Source organism: Garra rufa, chromosome 8, assembly GCF_049309525.1.
Source record: "Garra rufa chromosome 8, GarRuf1.0, whole genome shotgun sequence".
In the NCBI taxonomy this organism is placed as follows: domain Eukaryota; kingdom Metazoa; phylum Chordata; class Actinopteri; order Cypriniformes; family Cyprinidae; genus Garra; species Garra rufa.
In genome coordinates, this window is record NC_133368.1 from 33005647 (window position 1) to 33032459 (window position 26813).

General features: G+C 36.9%; 1 protein-coding gene across 1 annotated transcript; it reads right to left on the reverse strand.

The window, feature by feature from the left end:
* Positions 1 to 5242: 5242 nt before the first annotated feature.
* kansl1l (KAT8 regulatory NSL complex subunit 1-like) lies at positions 5243 to 26613 on the reverse strand. Its single transcript, XM_073846248.1, has 16 exons — positions 26460 to 26613; positions 25193 to 26212; positions 21051 to 21192; positions 18825 to 18998; positions 18609 to 18733; positions 17929 to 18073; positions 15785 to 15899; positions 14990 to 15127; positions 12003 to 12149; positions 11807 to 11928; positions 11543 to 11664; positions 9847 to 9901; positions 9629 to 9735; positions 9398 to 9539; positions 8408 to 8469; positions 5243 to 5713 (listed from the first exon to the last, which is right to left on the reverse strand). The coding sequence occupies exons 2-16, from the start codon at positions 26047 to 26049 to the stop codon at positions 5656 to 5658; spliced, it is 2511 nt and encodes an 836-aa protein (XP_073702349.1). The 5' UTR covers positions 26050 to 26212; positions 26460 to 26613; the 3' UTR covers positions 5243 to 5655.
* Between the last annotated feature and the right edge of the window lie 200 nt (positions 26614 to 26813).

Below are 26813 nucleotides of genomic sequence, written 5' to 3' on the forward strand. Positions count from 1 at the left end.
CTGCAATCGTGCATCTCTGTGGGTCCTCTCCTCGAGAGGAACACCAGTCAGCGAACAGACCCCACCTCAGAGCGTAAGCCTGCCTCGTAGAGGGGGCTCGGGACTGAGTGATGGTATTTACCACGGCCTGGGGAAGGCCGGCGAGGTCTGACACGTCCCGTCCAGGAGCCAGACGTGCAGGTTCCATAGGTCAGGACGTGGGTGCCAAATTGTGCCCATCCCCTGAGAAAGAAGGTCTTTCCTCAAGGGGATTTTCCAGGGAGGGGCTGCCGCGAGGGAATTGAGTTCTGGGAACCAGGTCCGGGTGGGCCAGTGTGGCGCAACCAACAAGACCTTCTCCTCGTCCTCCCTGATCTTGCACAGGGTCTGTGCAAGGAGGCTCACTGGAGGAAAGGCGTACTTGGGCCCCGGAGGCCAGCTGTGTGCCAGAGCGTCTCTGCCGAGGGAAGCCTGGGTCAGAGAGTAAAAGAGCTGGCAGTGGGAGGTTTCGGGGGAGGCGAACAGATCTATCTGAGCCTGGCCGAAACGGCTCCAAATCAGCTGGACTGTCTCGGGGTGGAGTCGCCATTCTCCAGGGTGGGTGGACTGCTGTGAGAGCTGATCCGCTGCACGGTTGAGTTAGCCTGGAATGTGAACGGCACGTAGCGATTTTAGCCACGTTTGACTCCAAAGGAGCAGACGGCGGGCGAGTTGTGACATGCGAGGCGAGCGGAGGCCGCCCTGGCGATTGATATACGCCACAGTCGCAGTGCTGTCGGTACGAACAAGCACGTGCTTCTGGCGCAGCGTCGATCGGAAGCGACACAGGGCTAGAAACACAGCCAACAACTCGAGGCAATTGATGTGCCACTGCAGCTGGGGTCCTGTCCAGGAGCCTGAAACTGCCTGGAATGTTTTGAGAGGGACCGCTGTCTTGTGTCTGAATAAGTCCAGACATCTCAGCACCGACTGCACGCGCTCGTTTGTGAGGCGGGCCGTCACATTGATCGAGTCCAGCTCCACACCGAGAAAACAGATCCTCTGCACTGGGGAGAGTTTGCTCTTCTCTCGGTTGACCTGAAGGCCCAGATGGCTGAGATGCCGAAGCACCAGGTCCCTCTGTTCGCACAACAGGTCTCGCGAGTGAGCTATGAGAAGCCAGTCGTCGAGATAGTTGAGGATGCGAAAGCCCGATTGCCAAAGAGGGGTCAGGGCTGCCTCCGCGACTTTGGTGAAGACGCGGGGAGAGAGGGACAGGCCAAATGGGAGAACCTTGTACTGATACGCTCGACCTTCGAAGGCAAACCGAAGAAAGGGTCTGTGACGAGGAAGGATCGAGACGTGAAAGTACGCGTCCTTCAGGACGATGGCTGCAAACCAATCCTGGGGACGAATGCAAGTTAGCATGCGCTTCGTCGTGAGCATCTTGAACGGCAGCCTGAGAAGGGACCGATTCAGAGCTCTGAGGTCCAGGATGGGTCTTAACCAGTGTTGGGGTTAGTTACTCAAAAAAGTAATATATTACATATTACATATTACTCTCAAAAATAGTAATGCCTTACTTTACTTTATTACTCCCTGGAGAAAGTAACTAGTTATATTACTAGTTATATTACTAGTTACATTTTTTTTCTTACACAAAAAACTGTTATTCCTAACAAAAAGCATGACCTACTGCGTGCATCCAGTGCATACACGATCCCATAAAGCTCTTATAACACAATGGATATTATGCACAATTAATCTTTCATAAAGGTCTACGTGTGTTGTGATTCGTAAGCACGTAATATTCAGCACTGTTCAAAACTTTTGAGCAGTGAGTGAATTCTATCTTAAACACCATTGATTGGCGATGCGTTCCAAAAATCAGCAGATGGCTACATTGCTCATGCTGCAAACAAGTTTTAAATCGAAACTGCCTATTCTTGCTCTTACTGATCATATATGTTGTTCTTGCTGCTTTTGTGCAATAGATGAATAACATTTTTTTTTTTTTAGATATTTTATGTTTAGATATTTCTATATTGCGGGAGTCCCGCGAATCATTTTATTTTCCCGCATCCCGCACACACACACACGAGTCTCTACCCGCCCGCACCAGCACACGCACTTGTCCATCAAGTTTTGTCCCGCGCCGCACTCTGTTGCGTTGGGTCCCGCGGGTTTGCAGGTCTCTATTTGCAAGTGCCGCTCTGCTGCTGGCTGCCGGGTTTCGACCAATCGGTGATGGTAATTTAATGATACCTCGTGCCAAACCCAGACCAATCACTGTTCCATTCACGCCCCCCTCCCCTTCCCTTCTGTTCTCTGTGTTGTCGTGTGCCTTGTGTGTGATGAAGGTGCTACTGGCAAATGTAACGCAAGTAACTAGCTCGGGAAAACTGTAATAATATTACAATTTTCAGACGAGTAATGCCTTACACTACTAGTTACTGAAAAAAGTAATATTATTACAGTAACGCATTACTTTGTAACGCGTTACACCCAACACTGGTCTTAACCCACCGCTCTTTTTGGGCACGATGAAGTAGGGACTGTAGAACCCTGACTTCATCTCGGCTGGAGGGACTGGCTCGATTGCGTCCTTCGCCAGTAGGACTGCAACCTCCACACGCAGGACAGCGGCATGCGTGTCCGAATGGACAGAAGTAAAAAGGACGCCTCTGTACCTGGGCGGACGCCTGGCGAACTGAATCGCATAGCCGAGACGTACCGTCCGTATTAACCACCGCGAGGGGCTGGGAAGCTGAAACCAAGCCTCCAGCCGGCTCGCTAGCGGTATCAAGGGAACGTTGACCGACGTGACCGCGGTGGGGCAGCCTGGGGGGGAAGGGGAAGGGGACTGAACCCAGAAGGATGAACGTCCTGGAGAAAAGTCAGGCTACATGAAGCAGCGCTTACCTTCTTCCCTGGTTCCCGCGCTGGCGACATCCGGTTCCGAGTCTGGTTCCGAGGAGTGGAAGTGCTGCTCAGGAAGGAAACTCGGGGCCGGGGCCCCGGAGGTGAGAAAGTCAGCTCCTTCTGTGACTTTAAATGAATGGCCAACTCCTGGCCCTCCACCGGGAGTGCCAACAGAGGAGCTTTCTTCACCTCCGGGGTGCTCGCATCAGGGATGCTTCGAAGCTCGCCTGCGAGAGTCTTCCCTCGCAGGACCCTGGGAGGCGAGCGGCGTCCCTCTCCCACGGGCAGCTCGACGTCGGGCTGCGAGACCTGGATCGTGTGGCTCAGCAGGGGACGGAGCTGGTTTCGGAGCCGTACTTTAATTTGTTTTGGTTATTTGCCAAGGCAACATTTGCTATTTTCAAATTTTCAATTATTTTTTCTTTTAAGTTTAAGTTTTTGTCTATCAGCAATGGCTGTGAATATATATTTTCAGTTTCCATTAATATTTTATTTTATTTTATTTTTTTTGCGTTTGCTCTAACTTTTAAAGTAGTTCTAGTTAGCATCAATTTATTTTATTTGTAGTAATTTTGTACTTTAACTTATTTGCCAAGGCAACATTGCTATTTTTTTATAAGTTATGATTAGTTATGCTAACCATATACTTTAGATTTGTGCATTTTGTTTAATATGTATATTGTATTTCATAGCTGCATATATAACAGTTTTTTATTCGTTTTACCAACACTGGAAGGATCTGTGAGTATATATGTATGGAGTACAAAGTGATAAAGCTGCTCTAGTACGCACTGCACCAAAGTCCCTTTAAAACTCCCCCTGCTGGCAGAAATAAATCACTGAGCCTCTCACTGGAGCTATAAATAATGATCTCCATTCTCACAGTTCACAACAGAGAATGGGAGAGAAAGAGAGGCCTATCGAGCTCCCAAACCAGTGGAGATCAATACAGTAGCTATGTGTCACACACACCGGCTCTATTCATTTATTCTGCAGCAAAACACAGAGTTTTGACAGCTCTAGCATGAGAGAGATTTCGGATAATGTTCCAAAAACTAGCGAACTATCTACTGGCATTTTAAGGCATCATAGGCTGTGCCAAAATATCATGTTTTTGTCATAAGTATCTAACCTGGCATAGGGAATCCCAAAAAGTACTGCAGCGAGCATAGTGATGAAATAAATCCAAGATGGTGGACGAGGCTTCCGGTCTCCTGATTTTTTTTTCTTTTTTCTCGGTCTCCTGTTTTGCTGCTTGATATTGCAAATTGATGCGTCTTACCATGTTATATTAATATATTACCTTAATTATGAACACACTGGTTTGTAGTGCAAACAGTTTAATGCACATTGTTGTTCTCACCTACTTCCGCATTGAAGAATAAGGTGGATAGAAAAAGTTATCTTACCCAATAAAATGTGTTTTATGCTAATCAGAGCATTCTTAATTAGGATGCCTACGCAGCTCAAAAAGACTTTAGGCTAATGTTGTGAAGAGTGTTCCGACTTTTAAGAAGTGCTGTACTAGAGTGAAAGTCATTGAGCTAGAATAAGGAAAGCAAGTGAGATAATATCTTCCCTATCTCGTGGACAGCAGTAACCTTGACCCCTACTTACAGCCAATTAGCCTTTCCCCAGTGAGTGGGGGCTGCTTGTGAGATGGCCTAATCAGCTTACTGCTGAAAGAGATCAAAGGCTACACACACACACGCACTCAGGATCAATGCAAGAGGATTTTGAGCTGTCGAAGCTTGACATACAGACTGGGAAGAATCATCAAGTAGTTTACAGTGTTTACAAGTAGTTTCCTGTTTTGTCCACTTTGCCACTAACAGGCCATTTTCTTTTAAGTGCAATTTTCAGAAGCAGATGCGGCGCATTAGTGCCGGTCTGTGGTTGATATAAGCATTGCGTCCATGTACAGCCAAAAATACATTGTATGGATCAAAATGATAGATTTTTCTTTTATGCCAAAAATCATTAGAATATTAAAGATAAGTAAAGATCATGTTCCATTAAGATATTTAGTAAATTCCCTACCGTAAATACATCAAAAAGTCATTTTAGATTAGTAATATGCTTTTCTAAAAACTTCATTTGGACAACTTTAAAGATGATTTTCTCAGTATTTTGATTTTTTTTTTTTTTTGCACCCTCAGATTCCCGATTTTCAAATAGTTGTATCTCGGCCAAATGTTGTCCTATCCTAACAAACCATACATCAGTGAAAAGCTTAGTTATTTATTAAGATTTAAGATGATGTATGCATCTCAATTTAAAAAAAAAAAAAAGACCATTAAAAGTTTTGTGGTCCAGGGTCACAAATGTAATAAAGGAAGACTTTTAACTTGTAAGAGCGGCAGTCTGAATCACTTTAATGCAGTATGAGGTAAATTTACACATATTTCCAACACTTTTCCCACAGTACTGGATAACTTAAGATTAAATTTAGGAAAATCATATTATTTTCTCAAAAATGTGAACACAAACCAATACACTGTATTAAAATAAATAAAGTAGATTGCACAAAAAATGTAATGCCTCGGAGTTGATACTTTTAAGGAGCTGGCTTAAGATATTTAATTCATTACACTGTGGAAAAGACGATACAGTATAAACGGTTTAAAATCTTAAAATAATTCATTTAAAATAATTTTAAGAAAAAAAAACTCTTGAGACTGAGGAACCAATGTGAAAATATCTGTTACAACACTGTATTACTCTTTATGAAGAGTGATTTTTGCTGAGTAGAGCCACGATGGCTGCGATTCTGCCTCAGTATGAGGTCATTTCCTGGTCCACCTCAGATGTTGTGCTTTGGTGCTCTGGAAATCTGTAAACAGCACAAAATAATCAGTCAAACAAATAACATGCAAAAAAGCATTTATTTTTCTAAACTGTATTAAACACAATGCAATCTCAGTTCCAATTTCTCTCTCCAAATTTAACTGTAGTAATTGTGCATTTTAATTAACTGTAAAAAGTCCAAAAACTGACTGGTTCCAATCTAAAATGATTTAAACTACTGTTTAAACGCTAATGTTTTTGAAAGAAGGCTCTTGCGGTCACGGCAGCATTTAAAATAACTTTTCTTTTTGAATATATTTAAGAATATAATTTGCTCTTGTGATTGTAGCCATTACTTCATGGATTAAAAAGAGAAATTAATCAGCATATATTCATCAATTTAAATGAATACATGCTTTCTGAATAAAATCATTAATTTCTTTCTAAAAAATCAAACAAAAACAAACTCACGTTACTGTAATTAAGTACATTTTGGGGGTATTTGTACTTTCATGAGTATAATTTTAAGTCTGTAATTTAATTACTTTTAAAATCACAATTCGTTACAGAGTACTGTCATTTGAATTAATATTTCAACCACTGACCGGCATTTCGGTAGCCAATAAAAATATCTCTTCTTAACGGACCAATGAAAAGCCTGGTATAGTATTTGAACCGAAAAACAAGTTCCGTTATTTTTATTTATTTTTTCCGGCGCGCTATTGATAAGATAATCATTACTAGAACTAGGGCTGGGCTAACTCAAATGTGTAGTTTACATCGATTTGTTTGAATGAAATTCGGTTTTCTCTTTAATATCCGCTGACGCTCCTCTCTGGGCTCCAGCAGTTCCGAATGGGCTCAGCCCTCCCCCACGCATTCACCATATTAGAAACACACTAATATATATTTTTGTTTTCAGAAAGGCACGGAAAACAAATAATGGCAGCCACTAAAGGTATATGATTAGCTGCTTGTTAGCCAGTTAGCCGGACCCGATCAGCATATTTGTGTTTGCGCTCAGGGGAGCTTCAAAGGTTTCTACGTGTTTTTGCAACATTGAGTAATATATCACAGACATATCTCACGAATACTTTCAGAAACAAAGCGTAGAGAGAGTGTAAATAAGAGACTGATTGTACAGTATAGCAAGCATTGTTGATTATAATAGAGCTTTGTGATATTGCGATCCAAGATGAGTAACAGCTTTTAATAATTTTTAAGGGAGTTTGTAAATGATATATTGATTTAACACAACAGTTAAATAAACAAGAAGTTATTATTAAGTGACTTACATTGTCTGACTATAACACTATTGCCTAATTTTGCTCTATTTCGTGGTCAAAAGTAGTCTACAAGTCACATCTGAGCCTCTGAGCGTTTATGAATGAACGTGCGTTTTTAAACGAATCTAGTGAAATGATTCAATTTCCCATTCATAAAAACAGCTCACTTGCTTTATTCTGAGTAAACCAGCAGTTCCAACGAATCAAATGAATGATATGATTCAGTCATTAAATCAGTGTCTTGCTGCCACCTGCTGGCAGATCGTTTCAGTTATTTAAATCATTTAATATTTGTGTATTCAAAATTTTATATTTTTAAATACAACTGCAAGAGAAAAGCATGGAAATATATATTTTCCTCCCATCTCATATTTATTTGTCTTACAAACATTTACTGTGTCCGGTATGATAAGAATGGGACCTGGTGGAAAATGATCACTGATGCAGTTGCAATGTATATTGCAAAATATATGGTGCCCATATGTTGTGGAAAAGCAGGGGTTTCTTTACATGCTAAATGTCTTAGGGGGGGGGAAATCTATTTAAATCGTAAATCGGATTTTTGTGAAAAAATCGGGGATTTTATTTTTAGGACATTTCGCCCAGCTCTAACTAGAACATGCAAATCTATCATCATTGTAAAACAGACTGTATTAATTAATTCCTAATTTGTTTATTTGTTCTTATTGCATTGCTTAATGTGTACTTGTTTTAATATCTTAAATATATATATATATTAGTAAGGCATACTGTTTTTTTCTTATTGTGTTATGTAATGAATGGAAAATATATAGGGTGATTAACCAATAATTTAATTTTTATAATTCCTCTATGATTTTTTTTCCCCGGTGAAAACAACCATCTAAGATTGATCAGTACCATGACATCATAAAAGCAGCATGTGCTTTATTGTCTGGATCTCGTCTGAGTCAGCAATTATGGATAATTCAATAAATACCACCACCTAAAAAGTAATTAGTACTCCGAGTAGTTTTTATGGAGAGTAATTTGTACTTTTACTTAATTACTTTTTTAACACCAGTACTTTTACTTGTAATTGAGTACAATTTCAGCAATGTAACAGTACTTGTAATTGAGTAAAAATTTTCAGTACTCTTTCCACCACTGCTATAATGTGTGCATGTTTTTACTAGTTTGTCCCATAGAGGGAGTTCTGGCACTTTATAGATTGCGTTTTCTAGCTTTATTAAGATTTATTAGGAAAATCCAGATGAATCAAGCACCATCAAGAAAAGATGGTGAAGCAATATGACGTTGACTTGAAATGCTTGATTAGGAAGCAAATTCTATTAGACATACACATCTTACTTTGAGCTGTTCTCACATCTCAATCTTACATGCTTTCCTCCTAAATGGAAAGATCTAAGATGCAAGGAAAGGAAATAAGGATTGTAAGGATGTAAAATTAAAGATCACTCTTATCTTCATCACACCTCAAAGCTTCCTCATCTTCACCAGTCAGGGGGAATATACGTCTGCTCCATGGTTGCAGTGGCTACAAAAAAAAGAAACAAATTAATATATTATAATATATTAAATTAAGTTTGATAGACAGACAGATTTATTTTTTTACACTACCAGTCAAAAAATTGTAAACAGCAAGATTTTTAAATGTTTTTTTCTCTCCAAGTCTGCATTTATGTGATCCAAAGTGCAGCAAAAACAGTAAAATCTGAAATATTTTTACTATTTAAATTAACAGTTTTTTTTTAATACATTTTTAAATGTAATTTATTCCTGTGATCTAAGCTGAATTTTCAGCATCATTACTCCAGTCTTCAGTGTCCCATGATCCTTCAGAAATCATTCTAATAAGCTGATTTGCTGTTCAAGAAACATTTTAATCATTATTATGAATATTTAATATTTATGAATATTTATTATTGTGAATATTTAAAACAGTTGAGTAATGTTTTTCAGGATTCTTTGATGAATAGAAAGATCCAAAGATCAGCATTTATCTGAATTATATTTTTTATTTAGGAAAGAAATTATAAAAATAAATACTTTTATTTAGCAAGGATGCTTTAAATTAATCAAAAGTGATTCTAAAGACATATAATGTTACAAAAGATTTTTATTTCAGATAAATTATTTCTATTCATCAAAGAAACCAGAAAAAATCTACTTACTTTTCAACATCATAATTTATTTATTTTATTTTTTTGAACAGCAAATTAGAATATTAGAATGATTTTTGAAGGATTATGTGACTGGAGTAGAGATACTAAAAAGTCAGCTTTGAAATCACAGGAATAAATTACATTTGAAAATATATTCAAATAGAAAACAATTATTTTAAATAATAAAAATATTTATTAAATCAATGCAGGCTTGCTGAGCAGAAGAGACTTCTTTAAAATGCATCAAAAACCTTACTGTCCAAAAACTTTTGACGGGTAGTGTAAATAACCTAAAATTACCTCTTTTTCATCCACCCTGGCTTCCGATGGATCTTCATATGGACTGAAGGTCCATGTGAAGGGAACAGGAGAATGTACAGTTGGGCGACAATGAGCAGGATGGTCTCTCACAGATACAGAAGAGCAGCTTTTCCTGGATGGCCTGTGGAGAGAAAAACAGAAAATACTGTATGTACTGAATAATTTGTGCAATATGTGCAAGATAGCTTTACAACCAAAATAGACGCAGACCTGATCCTGTGTCTTCTGTCCTGATCCCAGTAGGACCAGCAGAGTTTCTCTCTACGCTCATAACAGTGGTGCCTCTGAAGGAAATCTTTATCTTCTATTGCTTCTGACTGAGAGAGATAAGCCCATCACTCAACAACACCCTGCCATTGCTGACATTCAACATTTTTTATGGTCTACAGTGAGTTTATTAATACAAGAATGTAAAAAACAAAACCAACCATCCTTTCCTCTTGCTCATCCTCATCTAAAGGCGAAATATCCACCTTTCGCCAACTAATGGGAGTAAAAACAATGGAATACAGGAAAGGCGGAAAAAAATGAAACTTAATAGCCACTTAGTAACAAATAGAATTGTTGTTCACAAATGAAATGTATTTTATTATATTTAAACTTTAAATAAATGATAAATCTAATTATATAAAAGAGAATTAAAAACAACACACTTAACACTTGAGACAAATAGTAAAACTAACATTATATTAGCACTCAGATTCACTACCAGTCAAAAGTTTTTGAACAGTAAGATCTTCATTGTTTTTTTAAATAAGTCTCTTCTGCTCAGCAAGGCTACATTTATTTGATCCAAAGTACAGGAAAAACAATACAATTTTGATAATTGTTTTCTATTTTAATATATTTTAAAATGTAATTTATTCCTGTGATTTCCAAGCTGAATTTTTAGCATCATTACTCCAGTCAGAAATGATTCTAATATTCTGATTTGCTGCTCAAAAAACATTTTTATTATTATTATGTTGAAACCAGCTGAGTAGAATTTTTCAGGTTTCTTTAATTAATAGAATGATTAGAAGAACAGGATTTATCTGAAATAGAAATTTTTGCTGTATTTAAAGCATCCTTGCTAAAAGTATTAATTTCTATAATTTGTTTCTCAAAAAAATGTGTGTGTGTGTATATATATATATATATATATATATATATATATATATATATATATATATATATATATATACACACACACACACACACACACATACACACACACTGACACACACTGACTATATTACAAAAAATTAAAAATGTTTCTTGAACAACAAATCAACATTAGAATGGTTTCTGAAGGATCATGTAACACTGAAGACAAGAGTAATGATGCAGAACATTTAGCTTTGATCACAGGAATCAATTACATTTTAAAATATAATAAAATAGAAAGCAGTTATTTTAAATAGTAAAAATATTAAAAAATTTTAGTGTATTGCTGTACTTTGGATAAAAAAAAAAATGCAGGCTTGGTGAGCAGAAGAGACATCTTTAAAAAAAAACATTAAAAATACACTACCGTTCAAAAGTATTGGGTCAGTAATTTTTTTTTAAAGAAATTAATACTTTTATATAGCAACGATGCATTAAATTGTTCAAAAGTGACAGTAAAGTCATATATAATGTACAAAAGATTTCTATTTCAAATAAATGCTGTTCTTTTGAACTTTCTGTGCATCAAAGAATCCTGAAAAAAGTACCAAAAAATGTCCAACATTAACAGTAAGTTTTGCCCAAAATCAGCATGTTAGATTGAAAACAATCATTATAAATTGTAATAATATTCCACAATATTACTGTATTTTTGACCAAATTAAATGTAGCCTTGATAAGCATAGGAGGCTTCTTTGAAATACATAAAAAATTTGAAACTTTAAAAACACCAAACAAAGAAGACAAATAATCTGAAGGCAGTAGAAATACATTATAGTAAGAAACATTATCCACATAAGGGTATATAAAGAGTATTTATCTACATAATCTATATAAAGGGTTCGTTATGAGTTTATCATGATTTATGACAAAGAGAAATCAGTTCTATTATTTAAGTACCAACCACAAACTTTTAAAAAGTAGTGTAGGTTTACTGCAATGTAAACAGTCATTGCTGAGTGTGAAAACAATCAATACCTGGGTGTCAAAATGTTCTTATACTGAAGTCTTTCCACTTTCACTGATGCGAACAGAGACATAGGAACGACAATGTCATCAATGCTGAAAACACTTTCACCGTTTCTCCTATGCGATGAGAACTACATAAACAAAACAAAAAAAAAAACAGTATATGATTATCTTTATCAAAATATTAACCTCCAACTAGACAAACACTGCCTTCAAGGTAAGAAATATTTAATTACGTTTGGATTAGAGCAAATTGAAATATTAAGGGCAGACCTGCGAGTTTCTCTGTTGTGTGGGTGTACAGTAAGAGATAGTCACATCCTCTGAAGATTCCTCTACATGGCTATCATCACTCTGGAAGACCAGATCAGACTTGGGTGTAATACTGGAGATGTCTAGAACAAAGCAGTATTACTACCTTAAACAGTTTTTGCTGTATGTAAGTGAAGGGGAATTAAATAACATGTACCCATTGTCCTCTCAGAGCAGTGCCGTCTCCTCTTGCCCACACTGTAATCTTGACTGTGGTGTTCTCGGGTACATGCCCATCGTATAGGAGTGCTCTCCCTTCTTTGCCTCTTCAAACGCCTTCCATTTTTCGGCTGATGACGGCAATCTGTAACCATTAATTGTAGAACATAAAGACATATTCCTACTTTTTAGAACAGGTACTGGATATCAATAAGAACACAAAGAATATTCATTCAAAATCACAATCATTTGAGACTGTATTAACAATATTAATAAAAAGAAGAGATGGAAATCCCAAGGGGCCTATAAGACTACAATATGTTTGAACTATAAATAATTCGCCCCCACTAAAGGGTCACTGGTGTGTATGTGTGTGCACGAGTGTGTGTAGGTGTGTGCAGTGCCTTCAGGCTGGATTTGTGAGTTACTGTGATTTGTGAGTCTGTGTTGATCTCCACTCGTGGTCTGGAAGCTGCAGGACTGTGGATAGACCGCCTGAGCCACAGAGATAAACATAGACAATACACCACAACACTATGACTAAAGCCACCTAGCAGCCCACACACACACCTTACATCATCCCACACACTGGACTCCTAAAGAACTGACATTAAACAATCATACACATGCAGGTGATGTAATGAAAAAAGGAATGAGGTGATTGTGAAGAAAATATTCATGGCGTTCATTTTCCATTCAGTGCTTTTGTAGATTTTTTTTTTTTTTGTAGTTCGTTCACTGACTCCAGGGGTGCTGCAAAGCGCTGACAGAAAATCAACTAAACAGCATGCGGTGTGTTTTTACTTTTGAAAGCCGTACCTCACTTCCATTCCAGTGCAATCACTCACTTGCCTTGACAATCGCTCTCTGTTAAGAATAGCATTGCTGTTTCAGGATCATTAGCCCCCCAAGTCAGACAATAACCAGCAGAGCAGAGAGGAGTGCCAGACCATTAATGATTGGAGTGGATGAGTCAGAGTCCAGTGCCAGGGCAACTCACTTCAACCCTAGTTCCGCATTAAAACTGTTGAGCAGCTATTGACTTTAGTATGACCTTCAAATCTGCACGGAACATGGACATTATTGTGTATGAGGACAGTAATGTCTCTGAATGCCTAAAACGTTGCAGCATGGAAATCAATTAGGTTGGAAATCAGTCAAACGGTAGCAAGAGAAGTGCTGTAAGTCTTCACTGCTTTCCTAGCGATAAGAAGAGGAGAAAAGATTGTGAAGATGCCTGTGGACGAATAGAACTTCCTAAAGACTTGCTTCTTTGGTCTCTCTACTTTAGCCCTGATCCCTTTTAGTAGGCTTTTAGTAGAAAGAGCTTACGAATGGCAGAGACAAGAAATGCTAGATGCCATCCTGGCAAGATGTAAACCTTCCAACGCTTGTCATGACGCCACAGCCACTAAAAGAGTTTCTCAGAGCAGTTTTCCCTCACTATTCAGGGGCGTTTATATCCATCACCACCTGTAAGCTCTTTCAGTAACTGTGGTCATGGTATCAGTATTTTATTTCCAGAGTAGTGTATTTTGAGTTGTGTTGCGGTAAAAATAGCAACAGGTAGCGCCAATAGCTCACAGAGTGCAACCATTTCAAGTAATTGAAATAATGGCCCCCTGCATAGTCCAAAATATGTATAAAACGATGGTTTTTTTAAATAACGTAAATCTTTAATTGATTTTCCACTACATTTTTCAATAAGAGACATCATTTACGTTATACGTTATATTAAGCCATGCAAAATTACCAAAATGTTAATGCTACTCAAATACATTCTCTTTGACACGTTTTGTTGCTGCAGATGTAGATATTCCCAAATCAGTCACTTATGTTGATCCATTTGAGTTAGGATGCTGCTTACGAAATAGACAAAGAAGAAACCTTTGCAAGAACAAACACATTTATACAAAGCATACACACCTACAGTTGAAGTCAAAAGTTTACATGCACATTGCGGAATCTGCAAAATGTTAAATTATTTTACTAAAATAGGAGGGATCGTACAAAATGTATGTTATTTTTTATTTAGTACTGACATAAATAAGATATATTTCACATAAAAGACATTTACATATTACATTTACATTACCTGAATGATTTTTTTTTTTTTTGTTACAGTTGTTCATGAGTCCCTTTTTGTCCTGAACAGTTAAACTGCCCGCTGTTCTTCAAAAATAATCTTCGGGTCCTACAAATTCTCTTCAGCATTTTTGTGTATTTGATCCCTTTCCAACAATAACTGTATGATTTTGAAATTCATCTATTCATCTTTTCACACATATACAACTATTACAGAAGGTATAAACGCTCACTAATGCTCCAGAAGGAAACACAATGCATTAAGAGTGAAGGGTGTAAACTTTTGCACAGAAGGAAGATGGTTACATTTTTCTTGTTTTGCCTAAATATAATAATTTTTTTCATTTAGTACTGCCTTTCAGAAGCTACATAAGATACTAACATGTTTCCTAGAAGACAAAATAAATCAAATTCAAGAAGTTTTCACCCCCAGGCTCTTGCATCGTGTTTCCTTCTGGAGCATCAGTGAGCGTTTGAACCTTCTGTAATAGTTGCATATGAGTCACTCAGTTGTCCTCAGTGTGAAAAGATGGATCTGAAAAATCATTCAGTCATAGTTGGAAAGGGTTCAAATACACAAAAATGCTGAAAAACCAAAATTTGTGGGACCTAAAGGATTTTTCTGAAGAACAGCAGGCAGTTTAATTGTTCAGGACAAACAAGGATCTCATGAACAACTACCACTAAACAGCTGTGGATCATTCAGGTAACAACACAGTGTATGCAAACTTTTGAACGGGGTCATTTTTATAAGTTCAACTATTATTTTCTCTTGTTCAGGTCAGTACTAAATAAAAATTAAATGTATTTTGTATGATCCCTCTTATTTTGCTAAAATAACTGAAACAAGGTGTATGTAAGATTTTGACTTCAACTGTATAAACATGAGATGACTCTTACGGAATAAAGACCGGGAGACTCTGCCTCTGGAGCTGAGACGGTAATGAGGACTGGAACGTTCAGTTTCAAGGAGGAGAGATTGTTGAAGCAAACTTTCTTCAAACGAAGAATTTTGCAGATGGAAGGATGACGGAGTTTCTGATGAATAGAACAGACAACACTAATATAATACAAACAAAAGGAAAATTATAAGTGCACTACACTTAAAATAGCAGTGATAAATGTGAGGCTGTGGTTATTTAGTAAGCATTTCCACATGACGAACACATTCAAATATTTTGTCAAAACATTGTCAACTGTAAAAAATGTCAGACTTGACTGGATGTTGCATTTGAGTCGTATTAAAGTATGAATGCTAAGGTTTTAAACTGATGACAAGCAAGGCTAATTTGATCTACCTACTCCACATTCCTGCTGCTACACACAATCAGTAAAACAGCAGGAACGGCACAATTTTGACATGCTGATGGAGTAACAGTCTGATATGAGACAATTTATTCTGACTGAATTGAAATGACAGCCTAATGCAGTGAGATGGAAGAGTGATTAATGGATTGCTGTAGTATTAACCATTAAGATCATAACATCCAATTATCTCAGCCAGAATATGAACATTCTTCTGCTTAAATAAGCTCTGCTCCAAAATCTAGTGAGCTCCCAACATAAGTAGCATTTCGAAGCATCTAAAAGAACATCACATGTATCCTTTAAGGAGAAGGTATTCCTCCAAGATGGTAGATAAAAGAAGAAAAATGGCAATTTTACATAAAACATAATGCATTCATCTCTCTCTACCTGAGGAAAGTGATAGAACAGGATGCACTTTGCCATCTGTTCTCTCTTTTCTGTGGAGACATGGAGGATCACAGGATGCATAATTGGGACAAAAAGAAGGGGAAGACTCCAAGACCTGTTGAGAGAGAGAAAAACTGAGTGAACGTGACGAAAACAGGAAGGTTTTGAGTGGTTATAGGAAGAAACACAAATCCCGAAAAACAGAATTACTAAACAAATGTCTCTTTCTTATGCTAAAAGTCTGATTTGCATCTAGAATCCAGTTTTGATTTGTTCAACTAAGCATTAAAACAAATAAAAAGAGGATATAAACAACTAAGTTAATAAAGGCCAAATCTATGACACACAGTGCTCTGGGGAACCATTGCGACATAAGCAATGCATGAAAAGGAAAATCATGGCAGCCAAAATCAGACAGCTATAAGAATCATAAACAAGGTTAATGGAAGTGCACCAGCTGGAAAACAGAGTCAGAGCATGGTGTGAGTCATAGTGCAATAGTGAAGAGGGCTGGCACACATACAAATAACTACTTCATTAAAAGACTAGTTCTGTATTCGGAATATTCTGTCATCATTTACTCACCCTCATGTTGTTCTATATCTGTTTGATTTATTTTGCAGGGCTACAAACAACTGTTTTGGCCAATAAGATTCAACATGATTAATGTAAACGAAATATATAATAATAAATAGAATAAAAGTAGTTAAAAATAGCATTTTCCACACTATTTTTCTGTAAACAGGGTTCCCACTCTAAGCCAAATTCTTCTTCCTGAATTTCACTGACTAAAAAGCTGAATTTCCATGACCTACAATGAACGGACCCATCCATTTGCAAGCATTATTTACTTGTTCACAAACATTTTTAGTACAAAAACATTTTAGTATTTATTTTAATAAAGAAAAATGTATTTATGGTTTTTATGATTTAAGGGGTTAAACGCTCTGAAGGATTTTCTTGTTCAAGTTAAAGTTCATCATTCAGTTTTTTTTTTTATTTCTTCACATTTAGTTTTCTATGCTTTTAGTAGTCATTTTGTAGCCAAAGCTCTTGAAATGTACATTTTCCTGACATGTTTGCCTTAGTTATCAGGTACAGCCTGGTGACGGCATTTGAAGGGAAGAGAATAAAATGGCGCTGAAAAATAGCCTAACTATAAAAATAGGCAAAACGTCTGAAACAATGCGATTAAAACGGTATAGAAAAATAAAATTTTAATACATGGAAACTAAAATTGAAAGCAACAAACAAAAATCCCTGATATTCCATGACTTGGACCAAAAATTCCCTGACTTTCAATGTCTGGAATAGACCTTTTTTAAATTCCATTATATTCCAAAAATTCCATGACCCATGAGAACCCTGTGTAAATGAAGGAGGAGTGGTAAAATAATCACTATAGTATTTAGTTAATATTTGATTTGATTTAGAATAGATTTTAATTTGACCTCAAAAGTTTGGGTTCAGTAAGTTTTTATTTTTAAAGAAAGAAATTAATACTTTTATTCAGCAAGGATGTACTAAATCAATTCAACCTGCTTGCTGAAGTTGTTTTTTGAAGCGTTCTATTAATCAACAAATCCTGAGAAAATGATTGTTTCCACAAAATATTAAGCAGCACAACTGGTGTCAACACTGATAATAAGAAATTATTTCTAATGACTGCTGATAATTCAGCTTTGCATCAAAGAAATAAATGACATTTTAAAATATACTAACAGAAAAAATAGTTCTTTTTAAAGGGATAGTTCACCCAAAAATGAAAATTCTGTCAGTAATTACTCACCTTCATGCTGTCTATGGAGGGTCAGAGAGCTCTCAGAGTTCAGCAAAAATATCTTATTTTGTGTTACTAAAATGACTGAAGGTCTTACTCATCTGGAGTAGCATGAGGGTGAGTAATTTATAACAGAATTTATATTTTTGGATAAACCAATCCTTTAAATTGTAATAATATTCTACAATATTACTGTTCTTACTGTTACTTGAGCAAGCCTTTGTGAGCATTAGAGACTTCTAAACATAAAATCCCCAAACAAATTTGAACAGTAGGGTACTGTATTTTATGCCATACTGACTCATTTTTTGATTGGAGTACCAAAAGTAAAGAGACTTCAAGAATTTGGCTTTAAAATGCCAACCTCTTCATGGTCCATGACAAAAAGTCTAGGCTTGTGATAGGTCAGAAGGGGTCGAGTCCGGGCTGACATACAGGTGACATCCAGCTGTCGTCTGTGACATGTTCTCTTCCTCTTCTGCCTGGCCTTGTGTAAACACTGTGGTCCACTGGGAAGAAACAAGACACCTGTTTGTGTCACTTGGATGCAAAAGCAGGGATAAAATCTTCAGAAATCTGATCTTATGACAAATAAAGAGATCATTTTTATTGGTTCTCTTCTCCACTTGAACTCTTTCATCTTCCTTCTTTCTAATTCATCTCAAATATCTCACTTTTTCAGTTTTCCGCTGGGCTGAATGATTCATCCTGACATTCACATGAGATTTACATAAATTTCCACAATTATGTATCAGAATGAGGGCGCTTCTACAGTGCTGCGATGAATATAAAATGCATGAATGAAATCAAGACGCACTGCTTCCCCTGAGGTGTCTCTGGAGCTTACGTATGACTAAATAAAATGAGCTATAATGCGTCAAAAAAATGACAAAAAGCTCTTTTTCTCTAATGTGAGTATTTTTCTAAAAATAAACATCAAGCAACCAATGCTTAAGTAATTATGTAAATTAATCACTGCTATTTTTGGAAGTTTTTTATATTTGAAGTTAATTTTAGCCTGTTGATGAGCTGTTTGCCTCTCACCCGCTGTAAACTGTTTTCTGTTGACCTCTCCAGTGATTGCAGGGTCCTTTAGACACTGGTGATGAGGAAGGAGAGGCACACAAAGATGGCATCAGGCTGTTCACAATCTGAGTCAGCTGGGCACTCTGAACACACAACATGAATTGAATTTACATTTTAATGTGTCATTTTTAATAGTTTTTTCTGTTCTTGTCGCCTGGTTTTCTTTAGATTCACCTGTCTCTCAATGTTCCTCAGAAGGCGTGTAGGGCTGCTGGGTTCCATCTCTAGATCAGAGTGCAAATCTCGCATGTTGCCAGCTGTGAATGAAAGATCCATAGTCTCTGTCCACAAGGTGTGTTGGATCTGCCTGTCCGTCAGGGGCTGAGACTTTGCCAAAATCACACGACCCTGGAGGACATGTAAGGGACACATATATTAAAAAAAAAATTGCATCTAGTAGATTCAGAATTTCAATTATACAAGTTGAAGCCAAAAGTTAACGTACACCTTGCAGAATATGCAAAATGTTAATTATTTTACCAAAATAAGAGTGATCATACAAAATACATGTTATTATTTATTTAGTACTGACCTGTGTAAGATATTTTACATAAAACACGTTTACATATAGTCCACAAGAGAAAATAATAGTTGATTTTATAAAAATTACCCCGTTCAAAAGTTTGCATACACTTGATTTTTAATACTGTGTTGTTACCTGAATGATCCACAGCTTTTTTTTTGTTTTGTATAGTGATAGTTGTTCATGAGTCCCTTGTTTATCCTGAACAGTTTAACTGCCTGTTGTTCTTCAGAAAAGTCCTTCAGGTCCCACGGATTCTTTAGTTTTTCAGCATTTTTGTGTATTTGAACCCTTTCCAAAAATGAGGAATAATTTTAGGTATAATTAAAAATGTATAATTGTGAGATCCATCTTTTGAGGACACCTGAGGGACTCATATGCAACTATTACAGAAGGTTCAAACGCTCACTGATGCTCCAGAGGAAACAACAATGCATTAAGAGCCAGGGGGTGAAAACTTTTGAACTGAATGAGGATGTGTATATTTTCCTTATTTTGTCTAAATATCTTTTTTTTTTTCATTTAGTAATGCCCTTCAAAGCTACAGAAGATATTTACATGTTTCCCAGAAGACAAAATAAGTTAAATTTACCCTGATCTTCAAATGAATGTATCGTTTTTTCTTCTGAAGCATCAGTGAGTGTTTGAACCTTCTGTAATAGTTGCATACGAGCCCCTCAGTTGTCCTCAGTGTGAAAAGATGGATCTCATAATCATTCAGTCATTGTTGGAAAGGGTTCAAATACACAAAAATGCTGAAAAACTAAAGAATCTGTGGGACCTGAAGGATTTTTCTGAAGAACAGTGGGCAGTTTAACTGTTCAGGACAAACAAAGGACTCATGAACAATTATCACTAAACCAAAAAACAAAAACAGCTTTGAATCATTCAGGTAACAAAAGTATTAAGAATGTATGTAAACTTTTGAACATGGTCATTTTCATAAATTCAACTATTATTTTCTCACTATATGTAAACATCTTTTTTGTGAAATATCTTATTCAGGTCAGTACTAAATCAAAAATAACAAGCATTTTGTATGATCCCTCTTATTTTGGTAAAATAATTAACATCTTGCAGATTATTTTGACTTTAACAGTACATTAAGCAGAATTAAAATATACGGAAATCATCAAATGAAATTCATATTACTGGTTTGATAAATGTAGTTTATCTGAAAATTTGGTGATAAATATTATTTTTCATATATTTTCAGTATGAATTACATTTTTACTACATAAAATAAAAATATAATTAAAAAAATATTTTAAAAAACAGCACTTTATTTCAGCTAGATGACAAGAAAACTAAATTATCAATATTTAATGTAATGTGTAAATTAGTGCATTCTGGGAAATTAAGTGTACTATATTTTAGTATATATTATTGTATTTATATTTTAGTTATGTAGTTTTATTAAAAATATGTGGTGCACAAATGTGTTGCTTTTAAAAACTTGCCTTGGATTTATGAGTATTTTTTATATTATATAATCAATTGATTAAAATTTTGCTGACAACATTTTTATAAAGCTATCTAAAACAAAAAATGGTTGCCAGTCTGATGTGTCTAATGCAAGAATTAAAATATCAATGGCTGTGTTTTAAATTGTTACATAGTAAGTCAAAATTTTTGATGCCATTGTTTAAGTTGTCACAACATTTATATTTTGACTGTTTGGACTAATGCAATTCAGTTCAATTCAATTCTTTTTCAGTCATTGCAATTCACTATCTTCTGAACATGGGCAATTCAAATTAAATTCTCACATGAACTGAAAGAGATCCCATTCTTAAATTTGGAATTTTGCCCCAGAGTGCTAACAACACAGCCCAAATTACCCTCCTAATCTACTAGATGCTGTGTTATTTATTTACCTTATTAGAGAGGATCTGCTGCCTGAGTTTTCCAAGCTGATGAATCTGAGAGTCCAACTCAGACAATCTCATCTGCAGCCACGTCCAGCGACTGCAGAGTTCAGCTCTGTCCTTCAGCCATCTCCACTCACAGACAGTACAACTACCCTCCCACAAAGACAGGGACAGAAAAAGTTCATCGTTCAACATTCATCACAAAAATTTTATCCTAAGAGACTTACAGTACACTTCCCCAGGAGCAAACATGGTAAAGTGTTTGGAAAACCAGTGTATGAAACTGATGTAATATTTTGTTTGTTTGCTTATTAACCTGTGATTCTAAGATTCTAGTTTTATTTCTAAACCCAGAGGCAACGGAAGAGGGCCTGATAATACAGCTATAAACCTGTCTGTCTGTCTTCCTCTTTGCAGATATATAGATTAATACAGACTTTCTCTCTCTCTCTCTCACACACACACACACACACACACACACACACACACACACACACACACACTGGCAAATTCCAGGAATATCAACAAAGCAGTGGAGCAGCAGCGAAACCATACAAATACACTGGGAAGAATGAGATCTCCTGCTGGTGCAAAAGTCCTCCTGGTCCCATAAACAAACACTTCACCTCTCTAGCCAGCCTACTGCTTAAACAAAACAAATAACCATCATAGAACAAGTAACCAACCAAATATGCTCTGAATATATGAGAGCACAGATGGCTTTGTTGCTTCCTTAAGTCTTTATTGAATGCCTCAAGGGTGTCCAAACCAAATAATATTACTATATAAACTCTTTACTGCATTGCATAGACAACTTCAGACACGGAAGCTCTGCTAAAGCTTTTTTGGGCCCTAGTTTTTTCAGAATTAAATGACCACAACTTAACCACTTTAAAACGTGGACATCTGTGAAAAGAAAGAGAGTACTGACGTCAGAGGTGCTGCTCTTGACTAGCTGAAAGCCTAATCTCAGTCCACAAAAAGTGCCCTTAAGCAATTCTCTGGCCAAAGCCGGAAAAGCAATGTTCGCATATCCAGCTTCTCCAGAGCAATGACCACTGGCTTGAAACTCTGATGAGATGCAAAGATGGTAATTGAGATTGCTGGGACATATGGAAAAGTGACTGAAACTATTTTGTCATGGCCTGAGGAGAGGCAGAGCCAACAACCACAGCTGGCTGCTACCAAGACTATAGGGCGTTCACTTTTACAGCAATTTGCAGCAACAAAGTAATCGGAAGTCATTCATTTTCAATAACAGTTGCTGACTTGCAATTTGAGTGCAATGGGACAAAGTTTAACATAGTTTAAATTTATGCAAGTCGGGGTTGTTTAAAGGGAACCCTACACTGTAAAAAGTTTTCACCAGATTCAACTTAAAAACCTAAGTTCAGCAGCTGCCTTAAGTTTTTAAGTTAAATCAGCGTAAAACTACAAGTCATTTTAACTTATTACAATAAAAATGAGTTGATATAACTTGTAAATGTAAATGGCTTAAGTTGATTTAACTTAAAATCTTAAGGCAGCTGCTAAACTTAAGTTTTTAAGTTGAAACTGGTGAAAACTTTTTACAGTGTAGGTATTAAAGGAAGAGTTTACATCCAGAACAAAAATGTACAGAGAACTCACCCCCTTGTCATTCGAGTTGTTCATGTCTTTCTTCCTTCAGTCATAAAGAAATTACGTTTTTAGAGGAAAACATTTCAGGATTTTTCTTCATATAGTGGACTTCTATGGTGCGCAGAGTTTGAACTTCCAAAATGCAGTTTAAATGCGGCTTCAAACGATCCCATATGCAGTTGTAAATGATCTCAGCCGAGGAAGAAGAGTGTTATGTAGCGAAACTATCTTCTTTAAAATGATTATTTTTACCATTGAAAAACTTAAATTTTCTCCCTCAACTTCAAAAACGTCCAACATTGCTGTTTTACCTTTTTTGTGAAGGGTGTTTGATCTTCTTTGCATGTTCACTTTGCAAACACTGGGTCGGTACTTCTGCAGCGATGTAGGATGATTTTGAAATGAAGTTGAGGGAGAAAATAATATGGGAGTTTTTGACATACCCTAACTGTCTTGAACTGGAAAAAACAGAATTCAGGCAGAGCTAGACAAGACAAGCACTTGAGGTTAAAAAGTATATAAATTGTATATATATTTCTAAATAACTGATTGTTTCACTAGATAACCCTTCTTTCTAGGCTGGGACATTTGGGATCGTTTGAAGCCGCATTTAAACTGCATTTCAAAGTTTAAAACCTGGGCACCATAGAAGTCTACTATATGTCGAAAAATCCTGAAATGTTTTCCTCAAAAAACAATTTCTTTACAACTGAAGAAAAAAAGACATGAACATCTCGGATGACAAGGGGGTTAGGACATTATCTCCTATCTACATTTTTGTTCTGGAAGTGAACTTCCCCTTTAAGACTTTTATGGCTTAATATAATATAAATGATGCCTCTTACTGAAATATGTAGTATTTTCATTTTGTTTAAAAAATCCACATCGTTTTATACATATTTTGGACTATGTGGGACTACTGATACGATGCCACATTGTGCGGTGCGGCATAGAGAAGAAACGCTAGATGCCATCCTGGCAGAATGTAAATATGACGACACTTGTCATGATGCCGCAGCCACAGAAGGAGTTTCTCAGATCTGGGGACGTTAGGCTACTTGTGCGGAAACATTGAGGGTATGGCATTTGGTTTAAGTCTATGTTTATATCCACCACCACTTTACCATTTTACATCAAAATCACAGCACCACCCATAGTCCAACAATATGCATAAAACGAAGTGGATATTTTTAAATAATGTGAATATTTGATGTGTTTTCTGTTATTGATACATTTGTACAGATACATTTGCACTCCAATAAATCATTCCCATTAACTAGGAGTTTCCTGAAAGATATATCCCCTAATGTGTATATTGAGACAAGATGTTCTCGCATCTGCACATATGCTGCAATCTTACAGCATAAGTGCAGAGTGGGCGAGCAAATCACAGAGAGGGACATGAAAGCTCTGATCTACGGGATGGTGAAGGACGGCCTGATCTCTATTTACTCATCCCAGGGAAAGGAGAGTGCAGCTGTCTGTTTCAGGGTGGCTGCAAAGAAACAGGATCGGAGTAAGAGCCAGCTGCAAATGAACACACTAAATAAAACAATCTTCAACGGGGGGAGAAATATGGTGACAATTTCTCAACAGCTGTGTACAGAACAGAGTGCCTCTGTTTCTGTGAGCAAAGATCCTACAGAAACATAGAACACTGCCAGAGCCAAATGCTTCCTCTCTCCATCTTCTATGGAGCTGGGTTTTTTTTCCCAAACTTGTTGTTACACTCCCTCTCTTCTTGCCAATGACTCACGGCCAGTCATTAAAAGTTTTTTACTGCCTGGCAACTACTAGGTAGAGATTAATCCTACCCTTCCTTCACACCCAATGTTGTTGTTGTTTTTTTAGGCTAGAAAGTCTTATATGTTTTGTTTATAACCAGCAGGCATTGCGACTTGCATAGTCATATTGTCATTGTAAGCTTTTGCTGCATATATACAGTACGGATTCTAAAGACTTACACTTTTATGGTGCTTTTTGTTCTTTGTGACCCACAACCACAAAACCAGTCATAAGGGTCCATTTTGAAATTGATGTTTGGCCGAGATACTATTTGAAATTCTGAAATCTGAGGGTGCAAAAAAAAAAATTTAAAATCAAAATATTGAGAAAATCACCTTTAAAATTGTCCAAATTAAGCTTTTAGCAATGCATATTACTAATCAAAAATTAAGCTTTGATATATTTGCGGTAGGAAATGTACAAAATATCTTCATGAAACATGATCTTTACTTATATATCCTAATGATTTTTGGCTATTGCAACAAATATACCCATGCAACTTATGATTTGTTTTGTGGTCTAGGGTCAGATTTATGGAACTACAAAGACATAAACTGGTATTTCTTTAAATATGAACTGTAGTTGTATAGAGGAGAGCTCAACATTTTATCTATTGTGTTCTACTGCAGCAAATAATACTGTTAATGTCTTACATTAAGGTCTATTTCTTCCCATGTATCAACACTCACATTAATTAGTTCTACATCAATTAAGAAGACCATTTGAGATCACATCATACTCACTGTGATTCCACTGAGGTCCCTCTGGCGTCTTCATGGTCCCACTCTTCATCTGAGCTGCTCACAGTGGCATCCGAGTCCAGAGCCTCCAGCACTCCATGCAAAACAGCATGACCACTGTGTGCTAAATTCTGCAAATCTCTGGAATTCAGAGCCTGCCCATGTGCTTGAGAGAGGTTTCTTATAAGAGCCTGCTCTACCTCCTGCATCTCTACAGCATTAAAAGTCTCAAAAAGATGCCCTGGTGTCAACTTGGGTGAACAGTGTGCTTCAAGAAGCTTCTTCTTCAAACCATCCAGTTGGTGGCTGTAGTGCCTAGAAGCATGTTCACCAAGCATCGCCAACACCCTCTGTTGTAAACAACTGGCTCGATTCGCCAACGAAACATGCTGGGAGAGATGCCACAATGACTGAATCATCAATCCTTCCTTTATTTCCTCCATAGTGCCAACCGGAGTTTGGTTTAAAGCATTGTTATTCCTGCTGCTGTGTGGTGCTTGCTCTAAGGAAAGTGATTTGGTGCCAGCTTGGCAATCTCTTGTAGAGCAACCATGTGTAAGGTTGTGACCAACCTCACTGTCTTCAAATGTAGGCATGAAACACATCTGTGGAGCGCCTGATGGAGTACCCGGTGAGTTTCGGTTCAAGGAGAGGAGGGTGAGTAGTGGCTCCGGGCTTGACAAAAGAAAGGCTTTGAGACGTGAATCCTGAAACAAAGGCGATAGAAGCATATCCGGGAGCTGAGGAGAACCTTTAGAGGACAGGAGATCCAGATGGACCATGGATGGGAGGTTCTGCCAAACCATCTGTCCAAAACTATTATCCACATCCAAACCTAGTGCAACACCACTGCAGTCCATATTTCCACTCAAAGTAGAGGATGAAATCTGGATTTAATTACTTTGGAGCTGATGTGTGGATAAGAGATGGACTCATTTTCTATCCTCCGTCCTGGGACTAATAGATATGACCTCAGATCAAGTGCTTATAACATTACCTGAAACTGTATCTTGAGCGACAGATCTGTAAAAAGAGACGGCGAATATTATAAAAGATAAGCGATGTGATTGAGAAAGTGAATGTTTTTGATATCCTCTAACTTTATCATAACAATCGTAATTTAGGACGATCAGTTAAGTCTTAGAGACATATTAAGTCTTAGAGAAATATTCGTAAACGTATAGACTACTATTTTTCGCTTAAGCGATAAGCGTAACGTTAATGTTAAGAAAATAACGGCAGAATTGGAAAAACAACGTCATCATCTCACCTTTAACAGCCGCTCATTTTAACAAACATAAATCGCACAGTCCAGAAATAGACGATCATCCATAAACATAATCCTGCAAGTGACAGAAATACTGATTTTTCAGTTTTATGAGCAGATATCGACTGATCTCGTCCGATTTGTTTCACACCGCTGAACAGCCTCAACCGGAGACTAGAGAGAGCAAGAGTGAGAGAGTGTGTCCCTGAGTGAGTGTTTATATACCCTCTTGGTTACTTTTATTGGACGAAGCTACAAATACATTAAAATAGTTAATATAGTTTTTTACATTTGAAATTTATAAGAAACATATTTTTCTATTACACATAAATGTAAATAATAATAATAATAATAATA

Excerpts from the sequence above, each read along its gene's own strand:
- kansl1l (XM_073846248.1), bottom strand. The coding sequence starts at position 26,049 with ATGGACTGCAGTGGTGTTGCACTAGGTTTGGATGTGGATAATAGTTTT. Across the intron at positions 21,193-25,192 it reads GGGACCTCAGTGGAATCACA|TTGTACTGTCTGTGAGTGGA; the intron begins GTGAGTATGATG and ends GTGGGAGGGTAG. Across the intron at positions 9,736-9,846 it reads ATGAGCAAGAGGAAAGGATG|TCAGAAGCAATAGAAGATAA; the intron begins GTTGGTTTTGTT and ends TATCTCTCTCAG.